At 44.9% G+C, this 23823-nt stretch overlaps 4 protein-coding genes across 8 annotated transcripts; 2 read left to right on the forward strand and 2 right to left on the reverse strand.

Annotated features, from left to right (window-relative positions):
* Positions 1-155: 155 nt before the first annotated feature.
* On the forward strand, positions 156-5718 carry efcab14 (EF-hand calcium binding domain 14). Its single transcript, XM_034554767.1, has 9 exons — positions 156-697; positions 1354-1502; positions 1655-1800; positions 1953-2051; positions 2167-2274; positions 3466-3618; positions 3724-3829; positions 3958-4095; positions 4238-5718. The coding sequence occupies exons 1-9, from the start codon at positions 522-524 to the stop codon at positions 4414-4416; spliced, it is 1254 nt and encodes a 417-aa protein (XP_034410658.1). The 5' UTR covers positions 156-521; the 3' UTR covers positions 4417-5718.
* Positions 5346-7069, reverse strand: znf830 (zinc finger protein 830). Its single transcript, XM_034554768.1, has one exon. It carries the CDS (start codon positions 6963-6965, stop codon positions 5928-5930), a length of 1038 nt encoding a protein of 345 aa, XP_034410659.1. The 5' UTR covers positions 6966-7069; the 3' UTR covers positions 5346-5927.
* A 49-nt stretch (positions 7070-7118) lies between these two features.
* Positions 7119-15428, forward strand: LOC117746019 (ankyrin repeat domain-containing protein 13C-like). Its single transcript, XM_034554765.1, has 13 exons — positions 7119-7987; positions 8118-8159; positions 8997-9101; positions 10363-10448; positions 10608-10653; positions 10820-10886; positions 11065-11209; positions 11293-11424; positions 11853-12014; positions 12098-12177; positions 12306-12404; positions 13699-13799; positions 14234-15428. The coding sequence occupies exons 1-13, from the start codon at positions 7603-7605 to the stop codon at positions 14362-14364; spliced, it is 1581 nt and encodes a 526-aa protein (XP_034410656.1). The 5' UTR covers positions 7119-7602; the 3' UTR covers positions 14365-15428.
* Positions 15429-15748: 320 nt separating this feature from the next.
* On the reverse strand, positions 15749-23062 carry LOC117746237 (serine/arginine-rich splicing factor 11-like). Of its 5 annotated transcripts, none has more exons than XM_034555249.1 (12): positions 22609-23062; positions 18913-21375; positions 18540-18655; positions 17966-18046; positions 17813-17850; positions 17569-17702; positions 17388-17466; positions 17175-17297; positions 16999-17088; positions 16815-16880; positions 16517-16700; positions 15749-16391 (listed from the first exon to the last, which is right to left on the reverse strand). In XM_034555249.1, the coding sequence occupies exons 4-12, from the start codon at positions 18044-18046 to the stop codon at positions 16200-16202; spliced, it is 987 nt and encodes a 328-aa protein (XP_034411140.1). In that variant the 5' UTR covers positions 18540-18655; positions 18913-21375; positions 22609-23062; the 3' UTR covers positions 15749-16199. The 5 variants fall into 5 exon arrangements, with proteins under 5 accessions (XP_034411140.1, XP_034411138.1, XP_034411136.1 ...); XM_034555247.1 differs by having other exon boundaries at positions 15749-16295; positions 16508-16700; positions 21242-21375; positions 22609-23060; XM_034555245.1 differs by having other exon boundaries at positions 16508-16700; positions 21242-21375; positions 22609-23060.
* Between the last annotated feature and the right edge of the window lie 761 nt (positions 23063-23823).

Consider the following 23823-nt stretch of genomic DNA (forward strand, 5'->3'; position numbering starts at 1 on the left):
CACTTATGTTGTTCTTGACTTTCTGCATCGTCGATGTGAACTGGTTGTTTTTTTGGGAGTGGGGGGGGGGGCGGTGTCGCGCTCTGTGTCGCTACCTTGACAGCACAGAGAACCGGAAGTTGTAGCCACTCGTTCGCCCAATCAGCTGAGAGGTTACACGGACGCCCCGCCCACACAATACAGGCAAGCAGGACAGATTGCTGGAAACACAGAAACACAGAGCGGCGTATTCCCGATTGTATTTTATTTCCCAAAAGCTTTTTTTTTTTTTTTTTTTTGGCCAGAGTGACGTAACGCCAGCGAGCCGTTGGACATTTCTATGTGTTCGTTGTTCACCGACCGGCGAAGGACGACGTGTTCGCGTCCGTTAGCGACGTTGCGCGGTTGACATCCCAGCTAGCAAAGAGGTTAGCTTTAGCCGCTACGGTTTCGCAACGACAACATCCACCAAACTGGACAAAACTTTGGATTTTGTGGGGTTTAACTCGGGCTCGGCGGGTTCGCTGACCCCTCAGAAGAAGATGAAGAAGCGGAAGGAGCTGAACGCCCTGATCGGACTCGGGGACAGCAAGAGGAAGAAGACCAAGAAGGGGACGGGTCACCGGCTGCTCCGCACCGAGCCGCCGGACTCCGAGTCCGACTCCAGCTCGGACGACGACGAGTTCAACGGCATGAGCGGCGGAGCCAACGTCGGGAAGTGAGTGTTCACCGGCTCAGTAACGTGTTGCGGTGCTTTGGGAGGTACAATGAGTGTGTCAACGCCATTAACGTACTGCATTAAACTGTCGTTACATATCCAAAGAAAATGTAAAGTTAAAAGTAAGATGGTCGCAGTTTAAAAAACATCACGAGCAGCTTGCACAGGAACTTAGTGTATTCAGGTTTTTTCTATTTCTCTTTTATGTCTTTTTTTAAATTATTGTGTGATTTGTTTCTTTTTAGATTAATTGAACCCAACTTTAACTGATGATTAGGTTGCCAGACTCTTTAAAAAAAAAAAAACTAGATCACGTGCCATTGCATTCTTCTTCACTTGCATGAAGAACTACAATGAAAAGTCTTACATCATATATTTGCCCAGAAACACATTTTGCACACTAAGAACTTGTTCAGACCTTTTATTTATTTATTTTTTAAGTTTGATATCAGCCAAATTGAAAATCACCAATACTACCATCGGCAGGATTATTGATACAGCGATTCCATATTTCGAAGTGCCATTATTTTACCAGTAACCCTCATAACTCCAAATGACACAGAACGCAGTCTTCTGTAAATACCTCACTTCGTTAATAATGAAAAGGGCTGCTTAGTTGTCACGTAATAACGTTTCCACGTTGCTTCTCTTTACAGGAGAAGCTACACGCAGTGCTGCACCGTGTGCTACCCCTTGTTTCTGTTCATCATACTCGCTGCCTGCGTCATGGCCTGCTCCGGACTCATATGGATGCAGATTGCGCTGAAGGAAGATCTCGACTCGCTGAAAGAAAAGCTGCACAGCAGTAAGACTCACCGTGTCACACACACACACACACACACATGCGCAGGGTTACCTTGTGATGGGTCGTTAAAAAGCCAACCACCCCAACACTTAAACATTTTATATCCCGGTCTTTATCACTGCTTTTAACTTACTGTAATGCTTTTATAACAGTGGAATCCAGCCAGAAGGTGTCGTCAAGCGAAATACCAAAACTAAGCGAGGACCTGAAAAACAAGGACAGGAAGCTCGACGACATTGAAAACGGGGACAAGGGGTTGAGCAAGCTCTGGTCTAACCTCACAGAAATGAACAGAAAGGTCAGTCATTTTTTTATTTATTTCTATTGTCATATTGTCACACGCTAACCAGAGCTTGTGACAAAGTGGTGGAGACTATCTAGACTTGCAGCATCGGCCATACACGTTTTCTAAATATAAATAAATAATATTCTGTCATTTAACTCCTGCAGATCAGTTTGCTGGACTCTGCAGTAAACCATTTAAAGGTCAACTTGAAGTCAGCCGCCGACTTGGTCAGCCTTCCCGCTACAGTTGAAGAGCTTCAAAAGGTAGAGACGCAGCGAAATGGAACAAAAGGAGGAACTCGGGGGAGAATCTTTTGATGTTGTACTTGTTGTTGTACATTAAAAAAACGGACCTCGCAGAGTAATCTTTCTCTTCCAGAGTGTTGCTACAATTGGCAGCACGCTCACAAGTGTGCAGCATGACGTGAAGACGATGCAGGCTGCGCTTGAAAGTCAGAAGAAAGAGGAAGAGTTGAAGAAGACGATGGTAAATTCATCACTCGTTTATACATCGAACGGCTGATTTGGTATGATAACATGGTCAAGATGAAATAAGTCTATCTAGGTCTTTCATGGCCATGAGTACATGCTTGCTTTGGTATTATTGAGGCGGCTTTCACTCGCACAAGTTCCACGTTTGTTTGTTTATGTATTGACTTGGTTTTAATCTTTTTATTTTCTCGTTTTTTCAAGTTTGAGTACATTCAATCATCTATTTTTATCTCGGAATGATTCAACACTTTTGACGATGGATGAATGCGGAGCAGAATAGTCAAAGAGGATCGCCTGTCGGATGGATTTTCCAAACTGACATCTCTAAACAGCTGACATGTCAATTCAGTGTTCTGGGCAGATGATAATCATCACAGGCGAAGCTGAAGCTACGGTCCTTCTTACGTAGTATACAGGGCAGCGATTTCACTTATTATGTTTGACGACTGGTCTTTTTTGATTAACATCTCTTTGCATGCTGCAAATATAGCTGCAGGCTGCTTTTCTCATTTATTATTTATGCGAGCGGTGGTTATAACACGAGTTCACAGTACATTTTGTCTAAGTGGCATAACTTGGCGGGCTCGTGTCTAATGCACCGCTTCTCAGTTCCGAGCTGTGAGTGTTGCTCCTGCACATTTGTTACACTCGGAAATTGAGGCAAATATCCTTTTTAAATATGGCCGTGATGATCCTGAGGATGGCATGTTGGGGGATCCGCTCCACTGCGAACCTTTGCCACTGCCCGATTCATTTGTTTATTTGTTTACCCTCGCGTTCGTGAATGTCCCCCCTCCCCCCCCCGCCCGTTCTTGCCAGTCTTGCATTGAAGGTCCTGTCATTTCTTTTTATCCATGCGTCGGTTTTTTCATTCATAATTCATGAAACAAGTGCCAATCTATTTTGGGAGCCTGAACGCTTTAGTTTGCTGTGTGAAACTAGGTCAAATATCTGAGACGCCTCCAGAATGTGTTCTTCTTTTTTATATAAAAGCAAAATAGGATGCCAAAAAGGATCGGCAAATAAGCATACACTATTCTATATTCTTTACACAGACCTTAATAATTATGGGGTCAGTCATGAATTGCTAGCTGGCTGAGATTTCCAGTCTTGTAACTTTGGATTGACTGGATGCCTACAAGTCAAATCTTATTTATATATATACATATTTATTTTGTTGTCATAGGACATCACAGACCTGAGAAAAGCAGTGAGTGAGGCGAACAAGACAGAGGAGCTGCATCACACGCAGACCGACGAGCACATCCACGTCCTCCTCTCTACGGTCGCAGAGCTCCAGCAGAGAATGTCGTCATTAGAGAACGGCTCAAAGCAAAGCGTGAGTAATGTGAAGCGTCTCATCCCTATTGACCACCAGCCTCGGCCGTAAAAGACCACGCAACGCATTTTGACATTTCGCCTCTTTTTTCCATCTGCTTTGCAGTCGAAGAACAACGACGACGCGGCAAAAACCACCAGCGGAGGTCCAGCGACCGACGCGGCGAAAAAAGAAGCCGCGGCAACCAAAGCGACGCCCGGGGGCGTGCAAGGTATAACTAGGAAGACAACCTGTACGACCTGTACGACGACGCGGTTCACGGCGGCGTGTTTCTTCGTCACCGATTGTTACATTTTAAATGTGTTTCTTTTTTTCCCCCTCTCCTTTTTGTTTTCACAGAGGCGTCCACGCCACTGACGGAGCCTCAGACGGAGCCTCAGACGAGCAGACGCCCGCGCTCCTCAAACCGCTCCAAGAGGAATGCTGAGGCAACGTGCCCAAAGAGGTTGTTCTTGCCTGGAGTCAGTTCTCTGAAAGGTGCACACTACCCATCCCCTTTTTTTTATTAATTTTTTTTACTTGTCGGCATTCATTAAAGGAATAGCTTTTGGAAGATGCACGCATTTGCTTTCTGGCCTTTTTGTGTGTGCACGTTTCTGAATAAATCGATTCTTTTCAGACTTGGAAGACATCTTCCAGCAGGAGGGCGTTGGACGCGGCTCCCTCGGATTGAACTACCACGGCCTGAGGAAAGTGTTTCGAGCGGCGACTCCCGATGCTCGCACCATGGAGTGTTTCGACGACGACGGGAACCGGAGGTTCTCCCTGACGGAGCTGAGAGCTGCTGTAGGTTTGTGAGCACATCATCACCGACGGCAGTGAACAGTATTGGAACACCCGGCGAGGTCCTGGAGTCTGAAGTTCCCGACCCCCCCCCCCCCCCTTTTTTTTTCCGTGCCTGCTGCACTTTTTGTGAACAGAATATTTATCGTACCGATTGTGGAACAGTTGGCGCTGGCATGCCCCATACTCACCCCCCTCCTCCTCAGTCTATTTCAACACAACCTTATCCACTAAACATGCGCTTACATTTTTTTAATTCATCCACGAGTTCCCTTACGCAGAATATTCCGGCTCTTATTTTAGCTAATTCCGTAGTTTACATGAAATAAACTGTGGGAAGTGTAAATTATTTTTGAATCCTGTTTTCCACCCTCAATTCTCAAGACTCTCTTTAACGCCACCTTTTGTTTTTTCTTTTTTTTCTTCATCTCGATGACACTTTTGTGTATTTCGCTTGACATTGTCAGTCTACTCCCCCACCCATCAACACCTGAACTGTATTTTAAGAAAGGTTACAAATTATTATTATTAGAAACCTTTTTTTTTTTTTTTGTGAGTGGTTTGTTTGGTTTTTAGTCAAGATTCCTAATTTAACTGAAACACACAATTGAGTATGAGACTGATGATTTATATATGCTCCTTTCTAGGTTTAAAGTTTCAGATTTCTTTCTGTTCAGTGTTTTTCTCTCATTTATTTTCAGTTAGTTGCTACATTCTGATTGTTTAATTTTCTTTACATTTTAGTTTTTTGCAGCTTTCAGTTCTACACGTTTTGAAGGGCTATGAACACTTTGAATCATTGACCGTTTTGAAGTGGTAACTCACGAGGCATATGTAGCAATAACAAAAGGACAGATATTGCTTGTTTAAAACTGCAGTAGACGGAAGGCAAAAACTAGCTCCCAATGTGTAACAGGTAGTAAAAGAAGCACTGACCATCAATCTTTACTTGATTAATTTTATTCCATTTTTATGGGCTTAATAATGATGTATTTACATAATAAATTGCATACTCAACATTGTTGTACTCTGTAAAAATGGTTTAAATGTACTCAGAAATTATTGTGAAGGGGATGGGGGTTGTTGAAATGTATCTTGTACATTTTTTTAAATGTTTGCGTTGTAATTTGCATGTTGCCGATAATGTAACATGAACACTATTTATAAACTTAGGCGACTACTTGTTTTTGCAGGACAATGTAACAGCTTTGGCCATCATGACATAGGGTCCATGCTGCTGCTGTACTTGGGGACATTTTATGAATGTTTTTTTTCTTTTTTTGTGAGCAACAATGAATAAAGTTTAAAAGGTCTTGATTTGTGGTCCATCTGGTTTCTTTAAGTCATGAACTGAGAAACCGGTTTACAATAACGCTGCATCACATTTAATACAGTCGGAAATATACCTAAATATGTGGCAAAGAGGCGTTAAACATATTTACAATTGCTGAAAGACACACGAGAGAGAAAGAGATAGATAGATATATAGATATATATATATCTATATATATATGAGCTTTAGCGACTTAAGCCAGTGCCCCTTTAGCCCTCCAGTCCCGGGCCAGGAGCCCCAGCAGCTCCTCTTCGTCCTCCTCTTCCTCGTCGCTGCCATCGACCTCCATGCTCTCCTCGCTGGGCAGAACGTGGCTCTTCGCCACGTCCCGCTTGTCTCTCAGCACCTCCACTCGCTTGTAGCACTCGATCTGCTCGTCGATCTCGTCGATCTGCCGTTCGAGGCGGCCCTCCTCGTCGTCCTCCGCCACGATGGCTTCCGACTTGGTGTTGACCTGTCGGATCTCCTTCTGAAACTCGTCCCACTCCTTGTCCATGTGGTCTTTGGGCGCGTCGACTTTGCGCACCTTGGCGTCCCTCACCGGGTCGTCGAAGAAGCCCTCCGGCAGCGCCTCGGCGGTGTTCTCCTTCTTTTCGGGGCTCTTCTCCTGCACGTCCGCTTTCAGGATGGAGCCCGAGTGGGAGATGGCAGGTGCGGACGGGAGGGAGCTGTCGAAGAAATCATCGGGGAGTCCTGCGGCGTCGGTCTCTTTGGGAGCGGGATCTGTGGTCCCTGCCGGACCCGCCTCTTCGGCACGTCCTTCACCCTCATCCTCGTCATCATAAACTCCAGCCAGCAGACTTGGACCAGCAGCTTTATCAGAACCGGTTCCCCTTTTGCCGGGTTTCTCAAAGAAATCTCCCGGCAGCCCCGACGACGCGGACTGACCCGCACCCGCCGAGGGTTTCACCTTCTTTCCGCTCGCGTCCTCGCTGTCCGGTGCCTTCCTCTTCGCCGGTTGCATCTGCGGTGCCACCACCGGTAGACTCTTTCCTCCCTTCAGCTCGGCAACTTTCTCTTTATGCTGTTTGCCGAGTACGTGCGCCGGCCACAGCAGTTCGGACTTAACGTGCACATTGCACAGGACACAGCTGAGGTGCTCGAGACTGTTGTATTTAGCAAAAGGAGACTCGACGCGCTTCTTGTCCGTTGTCTGCCTTTGTTTTTGCCTCATCAAGCGTCGGAGTTCCTCTTGATTCACCACTTTCTTCCCCTTCTTTGAGGACGCCATTCTCGCAAAAAAAACAAAACAGACGCAGCCTTGCTAGCTAGCTAGCTAACTTTGCGACGAAGTTTTACACCACAAAAAAAAGAAGGAAAACCGCGTCTCGCGAAGATGACGTAAACGGCACGAACTCGCGTTCGAGCTGCGCGTCGCTGATAACATCGCGAGACTTGCCGCTAGCAGAGATGTTAGCTAAGGAGGGTTTATTGTGACCGTCCAGTCGTCTCGCCTGACATTTTGCCGCAAAGCAAACTGAACCGAAATACGACGTAAATCAAAGGAACGGTAACGACAACGATGTAGTCGTTCACCATTCGTTTTTAATTATTATCCGTCTGTCGAGTCGGCGTGTGTCCTGCTAACGTTTAGCATTATTTTCTGTTTTTTCCCTCGCCGCACCCTCCATACTCGTTTATTTAATTGTGGTGCTCGCTAGCGACGGTTTGCTCGCAGCAGCAGGTGTAACGCTGTTTTTTTTGTGGGGGGGGGGGGAGAAGCGACCAGCGAGAAGGCTTTAGAAGGCGTCGCCATTGTCACTAAATTCCTGAGAAGCTTAATTATTTATTTATTTTAAATCAAAGTTGAATTAATTAATGCAAGAAGTAACCGTAAGTTAGCGCAATACGGTTTATTTGGCGTCACCATGACGGGGGAGAAGATACGCGCCGTCCGGAAGGACCACAACAAACCGAACAAGAACGAGGAGATCACGGACGCGTACGACGAGACCTCCAACGGGACCATCCCGAACGGGACCGGCAACCACTGCAAGTCCAACAAGGTTTTTCAGAAAGCTGCCAAAACCTCGACTCTGCTACTACAACAACAACAACAACAACACAACGCGAACAACATCAACGGAAACCCCTCCTCGGTCGACACCGTCGCCACCGACAGCAACCAGAACCCGATCATCCTGACGAGCGAGGACTTGGCGTTCCCCGTCCACGAGTGCGTGTTCAAGGGGGATGTGCGTCTGCTGTCCTCTCTCATCAGGACCCACAGCATCACTCAGAAAGATGTGCACGGTGAGTTTGAGTAAATTAGTCTAAATGTAGTATGTCAGCAGGCCTTTCTTATCAATACGTATTGATTGGTGATTATATTATAATATTTAGATGTTGATGGCGAGATCATCTTTACGTGTTTCTCTTTCAGGGAACACACCTCTTCACCTGGCTGTGATGATGGGCCACAAAGGTAAAACTGATTTATTTATATATTGTATTTGTTTTTCCATTGCATTATCCAAACCGCTTATCCTATTTAGGGTCGCCAGTTTATTTTTTATGTATGTATGTATATATATGTATGTGTGTGTGTGTGTGTGTGTGTGTATATATATATATATATATATATATATATATATATATATATATATATATATATACACAGACATTCACATCCACACCTACGCACAATTTAGAGTCTCCAATTAACCTAAGCTGCGTGTCTTTCGACTGTGGGATGTACCATACCGTATGCCAAATATATATATTCACTGCAGCCCACTGCTCCTTAATAACTAAGGATGGTTTCAAATGCAGAGAAGAATTGGATAAATAAACGTGTACATTTCTTTTACCCCAAAAAGTGACAGTGAATCTGCTGTGCGTGGCCTTTCATCTGCGATAATGAGGCTCCATTATTGAAAGAGCACTTCAGTTCTCCTTCCCTTTTTTTTTTTTGGAGTAGCTCCTCCATACTCATCGTGTCTTCTCTAACCTTTGCAATGCCCGGTAACCAGCATACCACTCTCCGTCCTGATCGGTTAACATCCTACGACACTGTTAGTAGAACGTAGGAAAAATCCACATAGATTACGGATTTCATGCAACGCAGCCCCAACGTGTAAGGAAATGGCTACTTAATTTGGCCAGTCATTTATGACACCTCCTGTACATGTGTAGTATCTGGTGGTGTTGCTGCTGACCCTCAATATTAAAATCTTAACGTTTTATCTTTTGGCTTCTCAAAACAACTTGGGAAGAAATCCCATTTTTATTCTGATAAGTGTTTTTTGTGTTTCTCTTTCAGAATGCGCCCTCCTCCTGCTGGCTCACAACGCTCCCGTAAAGATAAAGAATGCCCAGGGGTGGAGCCCTCTGGCAGAAGCCATCAGCTATGGCGACCGGCAAATGAGTGAGTTACGTTAACGGTGCTCTGAATGAGCCGTCTGCCGCCTCGTGGGGGGGGGGGGGGGGGGGGGGGTTGTGGTTGTGGTCACACTCCCTGTTCTAACAGTCGGGTTCAGTGTGGCCAGTCGGAAGGGTCGACGTATTTATGATGGCTTCATGCCGGTGTCCGCTTTAGTCTCTATGCGTAATATAGTAAACGCTCTCTGTGTGAATGATCATATTGGTAGTGGTGTGTTCAGGAAGTATCATATGGCTGAATTGTTGCGTTGCCAACTCAATGATGGCATGTTATTTTTCATAATGATGAGGGGAATAGTGAGGTCACGACCGTGTGGCCGAGCGCTCAGAGGAGCGTCGTTTCTAATTGTTTAAAGACGGCCACCCGGTCGCTCCAGCTAAAAAGCTAAAAGTGGGGATTTTCTCTGAGCACTCTCCATCCAGATGGGCCGGAGCGCAGCCGGCGTGACGGCTTAGTGTTAGAGAGCGCTTAGCGTCCAGCCCGGTCACTCCCCTGCTTAATGACGCTGCTGCTCTTAGAGCCCACGTCCACTGAGAGTCAAATGACATGTGAAAGGCACCGGCTAATGCCTTGGGATGAGTCCACTGCTCTTTTCTGCTTTTTAAAAGAACAAAAAAAATTATGTTAATTTTGTACACTTGACTAAAGATAATAGCAAATATAAAAAGCCAGACTAGTGTCTAAGAAAAAAACCCAAAAAGGACACAATAATAAATCTTTAATCCTCTTGTTTTATTTTTTGGGGGCTGTAACGATAACCTAACTGAGTTCTCAGCATCCCAGTGTGTCTGTGATGGAGGCACTTTGAGAAATCACCCTCCGCCTTGTTAGTATGCGGCGAGGCTCTCCGTCTCCGCTGTGGCCGGCTGGCGTGGGACTGCGACCGTGAGATCTGCCGTGAGAAGGTCGCAGCACTCACAGGGGTGAAGGGGAGGCGGGTTTTAGATCTGTGGACCAATGAAAAAGCACCTCACAGCTGGCTGTCGGGTAGCGTGAAGGACGAACCATCGGTTTCACTGTGTGTGTGTGTGTGTGTGTGTGTGTGTGTGTACTTCTCGAGATGACCAGGCTACATCTCAGTTTGTAATAGAGAGCTGTCATGTGATCATCGACCAATCAATATTCCAGTCAGACGAGTGGGAGATGCAAGTTGTGTACCTCCGTTTAGCTTTATTCAAAGGTGACGTAAAGACATTGAAATATTTCTAATTATGATTATTTGTCCTTTCTCTACCTTGTTCCTCAGTCACAGCAATCCTGAGGAAGTTGAAGCAGCAGTCCAGGGAGAGCGTGGAGGACAAGAGGCCGAAGTTACTGAACGCTCTGAAGGAGGTGACGTTTCACTCTGTTGTGTTTTTACAAATGCCTTTTGTGCGTCCCGGAGTTCTGCAAAGTAACTTCTGAAATGCATCATGTGAACACTTCTCTGTGCTGGACCCATGAGGTTTTAATAAGTTGAATCAGTTCCACGTGTTTGTGTCTCTTCTGTAGCTCGGCGACTTCTATCTGGAGCTGCACTGGGACTTTCAGAGCTGGGGTGAGTTTTCAGATTTCTCACACACACACGAAAAGAAAAAAAGTTGTTTACACACCCGACTCAGCAATTATTACAACATTGATAATTGATGACACCATTTTTCTCCCTCAAATGCAAAATCTAGAGTGTGAAATAGCAGTTTGTTCACACTCTCTTCTGTATTTAGTGCCTCTGCTGTCCCGGATGCTTCCATCTGATGCCTGTAAGATCTACAAGCAGGGGCTTAACATCAGGTAAAAGGGTCGAGAGAGAGAGAGAGACTCTAATTCTGGGTTTTTGCAGCCGCAAATGGTCGACATCCAGGTCGAGGACTTCTTTTAGATCTAAAAAGTAGGACGAAACCATCGTCACACACTCCTTCTCTTTCTCCTCTCCTCTCCTCCCCTCCTCTCTCTCTCTCTCTCTCTTTAGGCTCGACACCACTCTCATAGACTTCACTGACATGAAGTGTCAGCGCGGGGACCTCAGCTTCATTTTCAACGGCGAGGCCGAGCCCTCCCAGTCCTTTGTGGTTCTGGACAACGAAGCAAAAGTGTACCAAAGAATACACCACGAGGTGAGTGGGTGAGTGAGTGAGTGGGTGACTGAGTGGTACAAGCAGCTGTTTACCACGAACCTGCCATTGTCTCGTCCCCCAAGGAGTCGGAGATGGAGACCGAGGAGGAGGTGGACATCCTGATGAGCAGTGACGTCTACTCCGCGACGCTGTCCACCAAGTCCATCTCCTTCTCCCGCAGTCAGATGGGCTGGCTGTTCAGGGAGGACAAGACGGTGGGTTTTATGGGAGAAAAGCATTCGCTAAAACGCGCCAGGAGACAGAGAAAAGACAGAGTAGGTCCTTCACAGTGAGGCGTAGTTGAAATGCATGAATGAATAGCTGGATCGGGTATCGAAGCCGAATAAAATATCCATCTTATACGTATCCATACGCAGCAACTTCACAAATCTTTTGGTTCGAACAGAATATGAATCTAAAGGTGTACCTCATGTCTGCATTCATGCATTCAGTGGTGTTGGAAACTGGTCTTCCTATGGGGGGGGGGGAGGGGTGCTGCGAGCGTTTTAAAATGTAAACCTTTTTGTCAGTACATTCCTGCCCTCCGGCTGCACCGCCGGCACGTAAAAAGAAGAAAAATCAGCAGTCGCGTTGGATCATTTCCGAGGCTGAAACACCAACAGCTGCTCGTTGTTCTGCGCAGGAGAGGATCGGGAACTTCCTGGCCGACTTCTACGCCGTGAACGGCCTGGTGCTGGAGTCCCGGAAGCGGCGGGAGCACCTGAGCGAGGAGGACATCTCGAGGAACAAAGCCATCATGGAGAGCTTGAGCAAAGGCGGCAGCATCAGCGAGCAGAACTTTGAGGTGAGAGAACCGAACAAAGGTAAACCGCAGTGGTCGCCTGATGACTGTGAATGTGCCGCTCACCGATGCTTGCGTGTCCTCAGCCCGTGAGACGGCAGTCCCTCACAGCGCCCGCCCCCAACACCATTTCTTGGGAGGAGTACATCACCGCGGAGCAAGGGAAGTGAGTGTCTCGTATTTCTCGTCGCGATTTTTAGAAAATGAAATCGAGGCCGTATTCCACGTCAAACGCGCCCGGGACTAAAAGTCTTCTGCTGTGTGTTGTCTCCGCGTGTCTTTTCCGCCCTCCAGGCCGCCTCATCTCGGCAGAGAGCTCGTGTGTAAAGAAAGCAAGAAGAACTTCAAAGCCAACGTAGCCATGAGCCAGGACTTCCCTCTGGGCATCGAGTCGTAAGTACACGCCTCCCTCCTTCAGACTTTGGGTTTTGGAGGAAAAGAGAGCGATGCAGATGAGATGATGATGTCAGCGTTATTAATGTGCTAAGGGCGAGAAACAAAACCCCCACTTATCTCTGATGCCTTCCTTCACGTGGCATTTGTTTCAGCTTCCATTTGTTAATGTAGATATTAGAGCCTGACCTTTTTTACAGGGTCGTAAGGCTGCTCAACTAATATTTATAGCACTATGTTGCTTGGCGTTTTGAAACTGGAATCCATTTAATGCATTAAAGATGGCCAGGATGTGGACTTTGCAGGACTTCTTCTGGATTAAAGAAGAAACAATCGGTGCTCTCTAGTGGACAAACCGTGTAATGGTGCCACTGTTTTCTGGATGACCTCATTTCTTTTTATCTTTTTCATTTAAACTGTAATCGTTTCCCTCTGCCGGTTATCCATTGACACAAGCTTTTAGTCTGAAGGGTCAGTCACAACTACGTTTAATGACTCTGAGAGAGAAAAAAGGTTATTGCTGCAAGAACTTGTATTTATGGTTCATGGAGGGGAGGGGAGGGAGGGGGGATGTGGGTTGGTGTTCGACTGTAACGGGTCACAGGCGGTGCTGTAAAATATTACCATGACATTATGTGGTCAATCTCCTGTACTGAATGAACCTTAATGGAGCCTTTATGATTGCTCATGGCTCATGCGTTTGTGTTAAAAAGATGATGTACTTACTTCTATTAAAATGTTCAGTTTTAAGGTAACGCCAACGAGTTGCAGCCCCTCCCGGTTTCATTCTAACCGTTTATGTAGAAACGTCTCCGAGGGATCGGATGTAGATATCGTTGCTCCATAAACGGGATGGAAAGCATCATTTTTATTACATGCTCCTTTTCTTCATAAATGTTGAACTTTAGGGACTAAAGCTTGTACCAAGAGTCTTTATTCATTCAAGATTCAGACGGCAGCTAACATTTATTTTTCATTGGCATTTTTGATTTGATTTTTTCCCAAAAACTGAGACGACGTCCTCAAATGTCTCGTTTTGTCCACAGCTCAAAGATATTCAGTTGGAGGAGTTAAGAAACCAGAAAATATTCACATTTAAGAAGCTGGAATGGAGAGAACTTTGACTTTTCTTTGTCTTAAATGACTCAAACTGTTTAACAGTTAGTTGGCAACTAATCGATTTTAAATGGTCGCAGCTCTCCTCAAGATCTCACATTGCAGTTTGACCTAATCCCCTTAACGTTGGCAAACCGCTGACTCCCTTTGCCCCCCCCCCCCCACCCCACCCCACCAGGTTACTCAACGTGCTGGAGGTCATCGCCCCGTTCAAGCACTTCAACAAACTCCGGGAGTTCGTGCAGATGAAGCTTCCTCCGGGGTTCCCCGTCAAACTGGGTGAGTGAGCCGACAACGATCTCAGACTAGTAGATCACAGACTAGATCACAGACTAGACCTCAGACTAGTAGATCACAGACTAGATCACAGACTAGATCACAGACTAGACCTCAGACTAGTAGATCACAGACTAGATCTCAGACTAGTAGATCACAGACTAGACCACAGACTAGATCTCAGACTAGTAGATCACAGACTAGACAGCAGACTAGACCACAGACTAGTAGATCACAGACTAGACCGCAGACTAGACCACAGATTAGTAGATCACAGACTAGACCACAGACTAGATCTCAGACTAGTAGATCACAGACTAGATCTCAGACTAGTAGATCACAGACTAGACCGCAGACTAGACCACAGACTAGTAGATCACAGACTAGACCACAGACTAGTAGATCACAGACTAACGGGGTTTCCTTCTCCCTCGCAGACATCCCCGTCTTCCCCACGATCACGGCCACCGTCACTTTTCAGGAATTCCGCTACGATAAATTCGAAGAGTCTACTTTCGTCATCCCGGCCGAATACAAAGAAGATCCCAGTCGCTTCCCCGACCTCTGACCTGGAAACGCAGCCGACACAGACAGCTTATCTGTTTGAGGGGCGGAAGAGGAGGAATCCTGCATTGTTTTATTACTATATATATATTATCCGTTTTAAGGGAACTGGTTTTATTGATCGGTTAATTTTTGCTGGTGGATCCAAAGCGAATCGATGCAAACGGATTGTTACAGAGCAGCCATCTCTCATATAGAAATGCATATCGGCAGTTCCTTGTGAAATGAGCGACAGCTTCCATCACTGAGCGGTACGACGAGCTGCCAGAAGACTCTTCATCACTATTTTAATATCTACTCTTATCTTCTCATCTCCAAGGACCGATGACCGAACTCTCATTCTGCACTGACACCGGCATCTGTAAAAAAAAAAAATATTCACATCTCATCTAACACAATATAGCTATATCCTCAAACTGAGCTTAATATTCATTTATAATTATGTACTATATATAGATATCTATGTGTGTGTATATATACAAACTGAAAAGGAGTGAAACACTGTAGCAATACATTTCCAGTACACAAGAATGTTTTTATTCAGCATAAAAACCCCAAACGGTTGGCTATCCCGGCCGTTTGGGCGACATCCTGCGTCTTCAGGTCCGCTCTCGTCGCCTCTCGGCCGCCACGTGTTCCTCGTGAAGGTATGAAACCTGCTCGGTGCGAGGGATCACTGTACCGAGGGTTTGTTCTATGGGATATCAGGTAAAGTGTTCATACTGCACTGATATTTAAGTATATTTAAGGCATGCTATGGCTGCGTTGGCGACTGGTTCACGTGCATCTTTCAGCTCTGTTGGTTTAAGGTTAAAAAGGAGAGATGCTGAAACTGTTAAAACTCCCTTTTTGTGCTTAAAGATCTCTCCTCGATGGTAGTCTGCGCATATTTCTCTTGTTTTTCTTTTTAAGTAAACTAAACTGTGATGTTGATATTGCTGGATGTCCTCAAAATGTCCGGATGGGATCTAATGTGATGCATCGAGTTGCCTCTCGCTTCAGTTTACATGTACTGCAACCATACCTACTTCACTTCCCTTTAAATAAAGCACCAGCATCATGTTTAAACCGACTGTGTGCAGTTTATTAAGAAAGGGCCGTGTTCCATGTTGTACTGGGCGATATGAATGTTACTACACGGGGGGGGGCTGTGTCACTTTAATATGCATTTCATTGCTTTATGGCAATTTCATTACTATTTTTGCATGTACTTTTTCCACTAAAAAAGGGCCACACCTTTCTTTTTTAAAATGCCAATAATTTCTTCAATTCATAACAAATAAAAATCCTCAAACCCAAAGATTTTCAGTTAAAGACAAGAGAAGCTGGAACTTAACTTTAGATTGTCAGTGCATCTCGATTGTGTACTTAATAACAAATTCTTGACGTCTTGTTTCTCCCAAATAGGCTTTATTATAAAAGAAATCCTTGATAAAACAATCAACACTTTCAAATAACAAGAAACAAAATGTATTGAACTGTTCCGAGGAGATGGGATGGGGTGGGGTGGGGGCCTGAACACACGCCACTAAACAAAATGTAAAAAGGGACAAAACCTGACAACACAAGCTCAAGGAAAGCAAAGCCTACTTCCAGTTTCAACCGACTACATTCGTAGAGGCAAAAGAAAGCGTGAGGGGACTCTGAAGCAACGTGACGACTCTTCTGTGAGGAAAACAAATCAATATACAATTGACGCTCACATCACTTTTTTTTTTTTGATTTACCTCAGTGGGAGGAGGAGGAGGGAAGAAGAAAAAAAACAGTCGCGACATGTTTACAAACGTCGAGACAGTGAGGAGGGGGGGGGGACCAAAAAAAACAACAAAAAAAAAACACCTAATCGCTGACATCCATGTCCTCTTCGTGGTGATCGTCGTCTCCGTTAACTTTGGCCTGCTTCACAGGCCGCGACGTGCCGTTGCCTTCTACAGACTGAGGAGACAAAGCAGAGTCGTCAGAATCCTTCCTCTCCAGCCTCTCCTTCTCGCCGTCATAGCCTTGTTCTTCCTCATCATAATCTCTGGTGACCTATGAAAGGAAAACCAACGGATGTGACAGTGTAAAGCACGAGGAGACACAGTTTAGTGTACAGCTCTCGCGCTTAAAGAAAAAGTGTGTCGGGAGCGAAAGGCGTGAAAACGTACTCTACCGACCTTGACGTCTCCTTTCTCGCCGTCCGATTTCCTCTCTCGCTCCCTCTCTCGCTCCCTCTCCCTCTCTTTGTCCTTGCTTTTCTTCTTCTTGCTGGGGGAGCGTTCGCGTTCCGGTTCCTCGCGAACTCGGTCACTCTTGCGGTCCTTGTCTCGTTCCTTGTCCCTCTTCTTCTCCTTCTTGTGTCTGGAGGTCGGAGGGGAAAATAATTTTTTTTTAAAAGTCAGGCGCATGGCAAAAATACACAAAGGAGGTTTGCGTCATTTGGTCCGGATAAGACCACAAATACGTCACACCCACCTCCGTGGAGACGGAGACCTCTTTTTGGGTGGAGATCGGCTGTGGCTTCGACTTCTCCTGCGTCTCCTGCGGGACAGAAGGCCGACAACTTGAAAACAGAAGATTCGGTAGCCGCGATACAAAAGCTTGTATTTTTATTTGATTTAACATTGTTGTCCGGCCCGAGACCCTTCGCTTCACTCACCGGTCCCCGCTGTGCGATCTCCTGGCTGTGCTATAGCTCTTAGGCGGCGTTTTGGATCTCCTCCTCCCTGAGTCTTCCTTCTTTCTATCTCTGTGGACACATTTAAGATGTCAGACCGGCTCAAATGCACCTTTTAAACCATCGTTGGCGTGAAGCATTTCTGCAGCTGAACGCACCTGGATCTGCTCGGAGATCGCCTGCTTTGGTCTCTGGAGGAGTCGGTGTGTCTCCTGCGAGGGCTTTTGGAGCGCCGCTTGGGTCTGGAGGTCGATCGCCGCCGCGATCGGCTCCTGGTTCGCCTGCAGCCACACATTTACTCCGTTTAACTTTGTTCTCGTGAACCAAAAAGAGTCTTCCTCTCGACTCTTTACATAATTAACGGTCGTCACCTGTGTCTGGAACGTGATCTGGACCGCCTCCTCCTGGACCTGGAACGACTACGAGAGCGCTTCTTTTTGCTTTCCTTATCTGCAGGACAGAAGGAACGGAAGTTGCTTGGTATTCTCAAGATGCTAGAACAATAAGTCTCATAACTATGCAACGCACACAAAAACAGACAAGTGCACTTACTTCCAGGTTCAATGGCAGCAGAAATGAGCGACTGGGCCTCGCGGACTCTCTTCATGGCTTCTTCGATTTCTTTATTAGAAGCGTCAGCCTTCAGACTTGCACTCAGGTTCAAGCCGGCAGCCAAAGGATTCAGTCTGGACAAGAGAACCACGAGTTAGGAGCCATCGTTAATACAAACTCATCTGCACATACATTTCTTTACTTCTGCATTCAGGCACAAAGCAGCTTCTTTACAACGACTCACTTTGGATCTGTCATGAACTTTAACAGCTGGTCAGCAGCCTGTTAAAAAAAAAAATTAATAAAAAGTGTTAAAATGGTAAAAGGTTTGTCAAATCAAATATATTGCGTGTTTTATAGATTGACTTATCAGTGTCATTCAACAAAAAACGCTCACCTGTGGGTTCATGTTGGCTCCTGGGAATCCAAAAGCAGCCATTGCATCCATGTTGGGAACACCGAAAGGGTTTCCTCCCATCTGGAACCAGAACAAAAAGCGTTTAGGTACTCAAACGGGTATTAATATCATCATTTCAGACACATCGGGCGGCCACGTCTTCACTCTTTCAGTTCCAAATTGACGACAATGAGCACTCGTTGCCTTTATTCGCCACCCAACAACGGGAAAACTCACTTTTCTTGTTAAAAAAAAAAGGGAATAACGCAAATTGACCATGTGATGGAACGATGCTGCCAACTGCCGTTTCCACAAAAAAAAAAAAAAAGGTCAAGAACGAGCACGTCATATGATCGCCCCCGCAACATGGATTATGGATCATAATTTAATGTGGCCCGGCGTTCCACCCATCTGCATGCACAACAGCCCATAAATTAAACCGATTTCAAATAACCCGGAGCAGGATTTTTTTGGGGGTGGAAAGCGTGGCCCACCGCTGCGACGCACTACCATCGTTTACATCGTGTACAACGAGGAGACATAAATGTAAAACATGTGCGACGCATTTGCTCACCCCTTGATTGGAGATGGGGTTGGGCGTTGGAAGAAGTCCTCCTCCCGGCAGGATTCCCGCAACGGCGTTTGCCGGCGCCAACAGCGACAAAGCTTTAGCCTCATCAGGAATAGAGCCTACAGAAAAATAAAAGCGGGCGTTAGGAGAGAACAACATCTCCACACACACACACACACACACACACACACTACAGAGAAAGACACTTTTTGGAAAAGACAAAGAAAACAAAAAAACACACACTGCAAATTAGGTTCAACATGGTTACCTTACAGATCAAGAGTTCCCTTGAATTCAACATAAAATCATTGCAGTGACTTAACTATTGCTGGAATATATCACACTACTCCAATGAACACTGCCAAGAATATATCACCTGAAAGTGTTTTTTAAGTCATGAACCAAACGTTAGCAAGCACAGCTGCTTCTCCAGTTGGGTGAGCCCTCAATTTTCATTAAGACGTTTACTGAAACAAGCGACTCACGCTGGCGGCTTCGCTACTAAAAGCACACAGAGAGAAATCGAGATACACACAACAGAGAGAATTTTAGGGATTTTGGTCAAGAACACTATACAAGCTATCAGTGTTTACTTACCAAAAACACAAAATGTCAGAGCATATAGTGGCACGTACTAAATGACAATAGCAGAATTCAGGGTGGGTAGCGTGTCTGCTGCACATCATTATTCTAGCATCCTTACCTGCCACTGCGTCAATCAACCAAACCAAAAAAGGCAGAGGACGACTGGTTTGGTCAATCTGCGCTAACAATCCAATTTTTTTTTTTTTAAATCAAAAAAAAAATACTGGCATAATCTTTATTTGCATTTTGCCACCGATTGGAATTTTTTTTTAATGCCAAATTTGACAAAAATAAAAACACCTCATAATAATAATCTCACAATACATAAAAATCCACCCCCCCAAAAACAACTCATTCACAAAAAAAGACATGACGTAAATACAGACACACAACAATGACAACATGTAAATATATAGACTGGATAACACTGAAGAGAGAAATTGCTGCAGGAGACAAAACTGTTGGATGGTATTTTCAGCAGGGCCTGGTATACAGGACTGGCTGAGCCAGGAAAAAGAACTGTAAAACACAACAACAAAAGAAGACCACTGTTAAAGAGAATATATGTTACCAACACAGTGTCATGTTGGGAGGGCATCTTAAGACAACCTGGCTATTATAGAAGATAACCAATCATAAGACTCAAGTTCCTTGCTTAAGTCGCACAAATTAGCTGCTAAGTACGTGCAGTGCTGCCTGGGCATTGTGTATTAAAAACACCCGGTGTCTTTGTGTCGGCTTTTAAACACCAAACCCAGAATAACTCTTTTTTTTTAAAGTTTTTTTCTTTCCAGAGTTAAGATGGAGATATAACATTTCTGGTTAATGTCACTACATTCTGCTGTCGGCCGTAATCTCATCTGTTACCACTGAAACAGCACACAAAATATATCATTTGATTCTTAATACAAAAGACGGAGTGACTTTCTAAAACAAACGTTTCTCATACAGAAGTAAAGTGCATTTGCTGGGGACTATTTTCAGCGGATTAATACACAGTTGGTTTCTGTCGGCAAGTGTTTACAAGCTGCATGGTGGCGTTGATGGAAAAATATACTACAGTGCCTACATTCATCATAATGAACAGAAAGGTCCCCACAGTATGGCTCAATGATGTATGTTAAATGTTTGTTCTTTTGGTCAATGAGGATCTTTTTGGTCTTTTCATGGGATCGTTAACGAACCCCAAAAAAAATAAATTAATGAAGAATAGTGCCGGCCTCATCTGTTGAGGAACAATGCTTTTCGCCAGCATTCAAAAGTGTTGCAAAACAATGCAAAATGAGCACAGTTTTTGTAGACTATGTCCCTGCTATGTGACCTCTTTATACCTGAAACTAAACCACTTGGAAAAGAATAATTAGACAGAAGGAAGGGGAAAGAGAAGGCAGAGAAAGAATAGAGGACACAAAAAGAGCGGGTGGGACTTGAATGCTTGCTGGCCTTTGCAAATGTCTACAATCCCCTGTTGGCAGGCAGAGGACCACTTTCAGCCATCAACGAGGGGGCTGCTTTTGCCTTCTTCACTACAAAAATCACACACACACACATACACACACAAATAACAGAGAGAAGTTTAACAGAGGATAGTCCAATATGGGGGAGAAAATAAAAATGCATATGGTTAAGAGTTTTAAACAACTTCACTTCACTGCGGGGTCGCCCACAGCTTGGCGTCGTTCAACTCCTAATCTGTAAACGGCTTGTCAAGTGGATTTTGGTATACTGCGATGTTCTACATACAGAACAAATTGTTATTTTTAGGCAGAGACACATGCACGATGCTTGATTATGCATTCGCCCAAAAGAAACACATTCCAGTTTATCAACAGAATTGCATTGTGAAAAACAGACATGGGATGCGCTACCACAGTATACCAAGAATCTGTCAATACAGGTCTGTTTAAGAACGTCTCGTAGACAATGGGAAGGAATGGAATAAAAAAATATCGTCGGCATTATCTTCAAAAGCTCATATAAACAGACCAGGGTGAGTTGACCTCGATGAAATACTTTTGTTTTTAACTCTTTTACATTTTCACTATTCATGCCATTCAAAAAAAATAAACAATCAAACCCAACAAGGACCACTCGTACGTGGAAATAATGACGTGACAAACCTTCGGCGAACGGGACCACGATCAACGCTCGGTCCACAAACACGGTGTTGGTCAGATGTTGAGACACGCCGACGGACTCCGGCTCCTGGAACTTCACAAAGCACACCCGCGACGTCACCGGCATCTGGGAGTCACTGTTGAGGAAGTCACAAAATGTTGTTAAATATTGTCGAGCGTGAAATTGCAAACAATCATCTATACAATGCATCTTTTGTTTGTTCCGTTTTTTGTGTGTGCAATGTTGTCAAATCGTAACCAGGCAGTCGTGCAGGTTAAGCATTACCAAAAAAAAGAAGCATCCCAACAATGATAACAAAATGGATATCATGGACATTAGGGAGGGTTTGAGCTTTTGCAACAGACTCCCTCAAAAAAAAAACTCATCTCACTACAATTTCCCTGCTCCCCATAAAACCAAGGCCAGGACCAACAATCAGTAAACACGTTATGAAAAGATAGAAAGTCACATTTTAAAGTCGATTATTATTATTTTCTGTTATTATGGAGGAAAATGCGAAATATTCTTAGGTTTCCAGTTTCTCAAATGTGTGAATTTGCAGCTAATCTCTCTTTTCTTGTCTTTGGTATCAGAAGACCTCACCTTTACAGTTTCAATTGTACAATTTCTAGATGCACCCCCCCCCCAAAAAAACAATGAATATACAATGACAATATATAATGAATAATAAATAGCTTATTATGCACAACGTTAGTTACGTTAAGCTATAGTAGCTAGTAGTAAGAGAGTCAACGCTGCGACGGTTTAAATCAACCTTTTGTTTTATAATTATGAGACAGCGGAAAACTAGATTGAACACGAGTTATCTTATGAGTATTTTTTATTTATTTAACTTGGTTTCTTCTCCGCAACAAAACACAAAGCACCCACATTAACACGAGTTTTATTCGTTGCCCTATTTAAGCCTCTACTCGTTTACCCCCCCCGCCCCCCCCCCCCCCCCCCCCCCCCCCCCCCCCCCCCCCCCCCCCCCCCCCCCCCCCCCCCCCCCCCCCCCCCCCCCCCCCCCCCCCCCCCCCCCCCCCCCTCCCTCCTCTCTCATTACAAGCTACACACAAAATGCTTTTAAACTTAAAAGAAACGTCTCTCTGTGTGTGCATTTACACGTTTACACACACACAATCCAGTCAAACTACGATGAATACGTGTGTAACGCTACTTGGTGTTAGGTAACGTCCACGTTATTAGGCTGCAGCCGTTGTTAGCACGCGAGGCCCGTGCTTAGGCCTCGCTAGGTTCAACCCGTTTAGGAAAGAAAACACACACCAAGCTAAGCTAAGCTAATACGTGATGCTCGCGGCAGCGATCAGACTGACGTTATATCGCCAAAAAAAAGTAGTCAACTCACTCTGGTGGAAATAACTTCAGTTCTTCGATAGTTCCCAAAAAGCCGAACAGCGTCCTCATCTGCTCCGACGTTGTGCTCGGCGACACATTGGTCACCTGGACCACCTTGGTGGTGTAGTTCATTTCAGCCCCCCCGACCGAAACCCGGTTCAACAGAAAGCCCCCGCCGGTAACGACTACACTTGGATTAAAGTCGCGGTTATCAGCTCGTCGTTAAAGCAGCTCGTTTTAACGGTAAATTGGCGGACTGACGCCAGGAGCTAGCTATCGACTACGTCAACAGGCTGTAGCATACCGCCGCCATATTGTTATTCCGAACGAAGTGCGCATGCGCGTAGTTGAACTGCCTTCCCGTGAAAACAAACGTGTGTTATTTTCATACCAACAGCCTCACGGGTTAATTTAGGGTTATTGCTATGTTTAGTTTCGCCTCCTCTGATTTATCGATCTAATATTAGACCCTGCATGCACACCAGCGCGCGCGACACTGATAACACGTTTGAAAAGTTTTGACCTGCAAACCCCAACCAACAGAGGTCTCCCTTTCCTTTTAGAGGTGGTTTGAGGGTGTGGAAACAGCAGAGGGGAATATCTTTGTTATATTTTCTTTCATTAAAAAAAAGTGAAAAACATTGAGTCAAATTAATTCTTGACCTTGGAAATAGTAGTTTAACAAAAACGTCTTTTTTTTTAAAAAAGTGGGTTATTTTTGCTCTCAGACACACGTGCAGAACACTACATTTCCCAAACCTCTCAGCCAAGAATATTTTCACCTCGTGTTTGAATGCTCACTGGCTCATTCTGGAGCTTTCAACCACATCGCACAGTTATCATCAGCGTATTGGTGTTCGTGAAGATGTGACATCGACCCCCGTGATGATGGTGACTGTGTGAAATGGTTGAAAGGCCCAGAAAAAGCTACGAAGTGGAGTCTTTGAGTTGGGATGGCTTTGTGAAACTGTGTAAATTATGAATTATTATGTTGCAGTATGTGTGAATGTAACATGCATGTTTGCTCCACTTTAAGTTACAATTGGTGGACAAAATTGGGGCGTTTGATTTATAATCGTTCGAGGAGTTTCCTCCACCATTTTGGGTCCTGGCTGTCTTTGGGGTCACTGAATTCTGAGTGAACCCTCTGTCCCTCTCACTGAGTAGTATTCACTAACCGACCCTTTCTTTTTTGATTCATAGAGTTTGATCAAAATGTTATGTT

The sequence above is a fragment of the Cyclopterus lumpus genome, chromosome 17 (assembly GCF_009769545.1).
Source record: "Cyclopterus lumpus isolate fCycLum1 chromosome 17, fCycLum1.pri, whole genome shotgun sequence".
NCBI classification, from domain to species: domain Eukaryota; kingdom Metazoa; phylum Chordata; class Actinopteri; order Perciformes; family Cyclopteridae; genus Cyclopterus; species Cyclopterus lumpus.

Bases quoted from the DNA above. Each gene is read 5' to 3' on its own strand.
- efcab14 (XM_034554767.1), top strand. From the start codon at position 522: ATGAAGAAGCGGAAGGAGCTGAACGCCCTGATCGGACTCGGGGACAGC. The intron at 698-1,353 runs GTGAGTGTTCAC...TTCTCTTTACAG, and splicing joins GGCGGAGCCAACGTCGGGAA to GAGAAGCTACACGCAGTGCT. The intron at 2,275-3,465 runs GTAAATTCATCA...TTGTTGTCATAG, and splicing joins AAGAGTTGAAGAAGACGATG to GACATCACAGACCTGAGAAA.
- znf830 (XM_034554768.1), bottom strand. From the start codon at position 6,965: ATGGCGTCCTCAAAGAAGGGGAAGAAAGTGGTGAATCAAGAGGAACTC.
- LOC117746019 (XM_034554765.1), top strand. From the start codon at position 7,603: ATGACGGGGGAGAAGATACGCGCCGTCCGGAAGGACCACAACAAACCG. The intron at 7,988-8,117 runs GTGAGTTTGAGT...TTTCTCTTTCAG, and splicing joins CACTCAGAAAGATGTGCACG to GGAACACACCTCTTCACCTG. The intron at 12,405-13,698 runs GTAAGTACACGC...CCACCCCACCAG, and splicing joins TTCCCTCTGGGCATCGAGTC to GTTACTCAACGTGCTGGAGG.
- LOC117746237 (XM_034555245.1), bottom strand. From the start codon at position 22,730: ATGAACTACACCACCAAGGTGGTCCAGGTGACCAATGTGTCGCCGAGC. The intron at 21,376-22,608 runs GTGAGTTGACTA...CTTCCTCAACAG, and splicing joins CTGAAGTTATTTCCACCAGA to TGACTCCCAGATGCCGGTGA. The intron at 17,467-17,568 runs GTAAGTGCACTT...TCTGTCCTGCAG, and splicing joins TGCTGCCATTGAACCTGGAA to ATAAGGAAAGCAAAAAGAAG.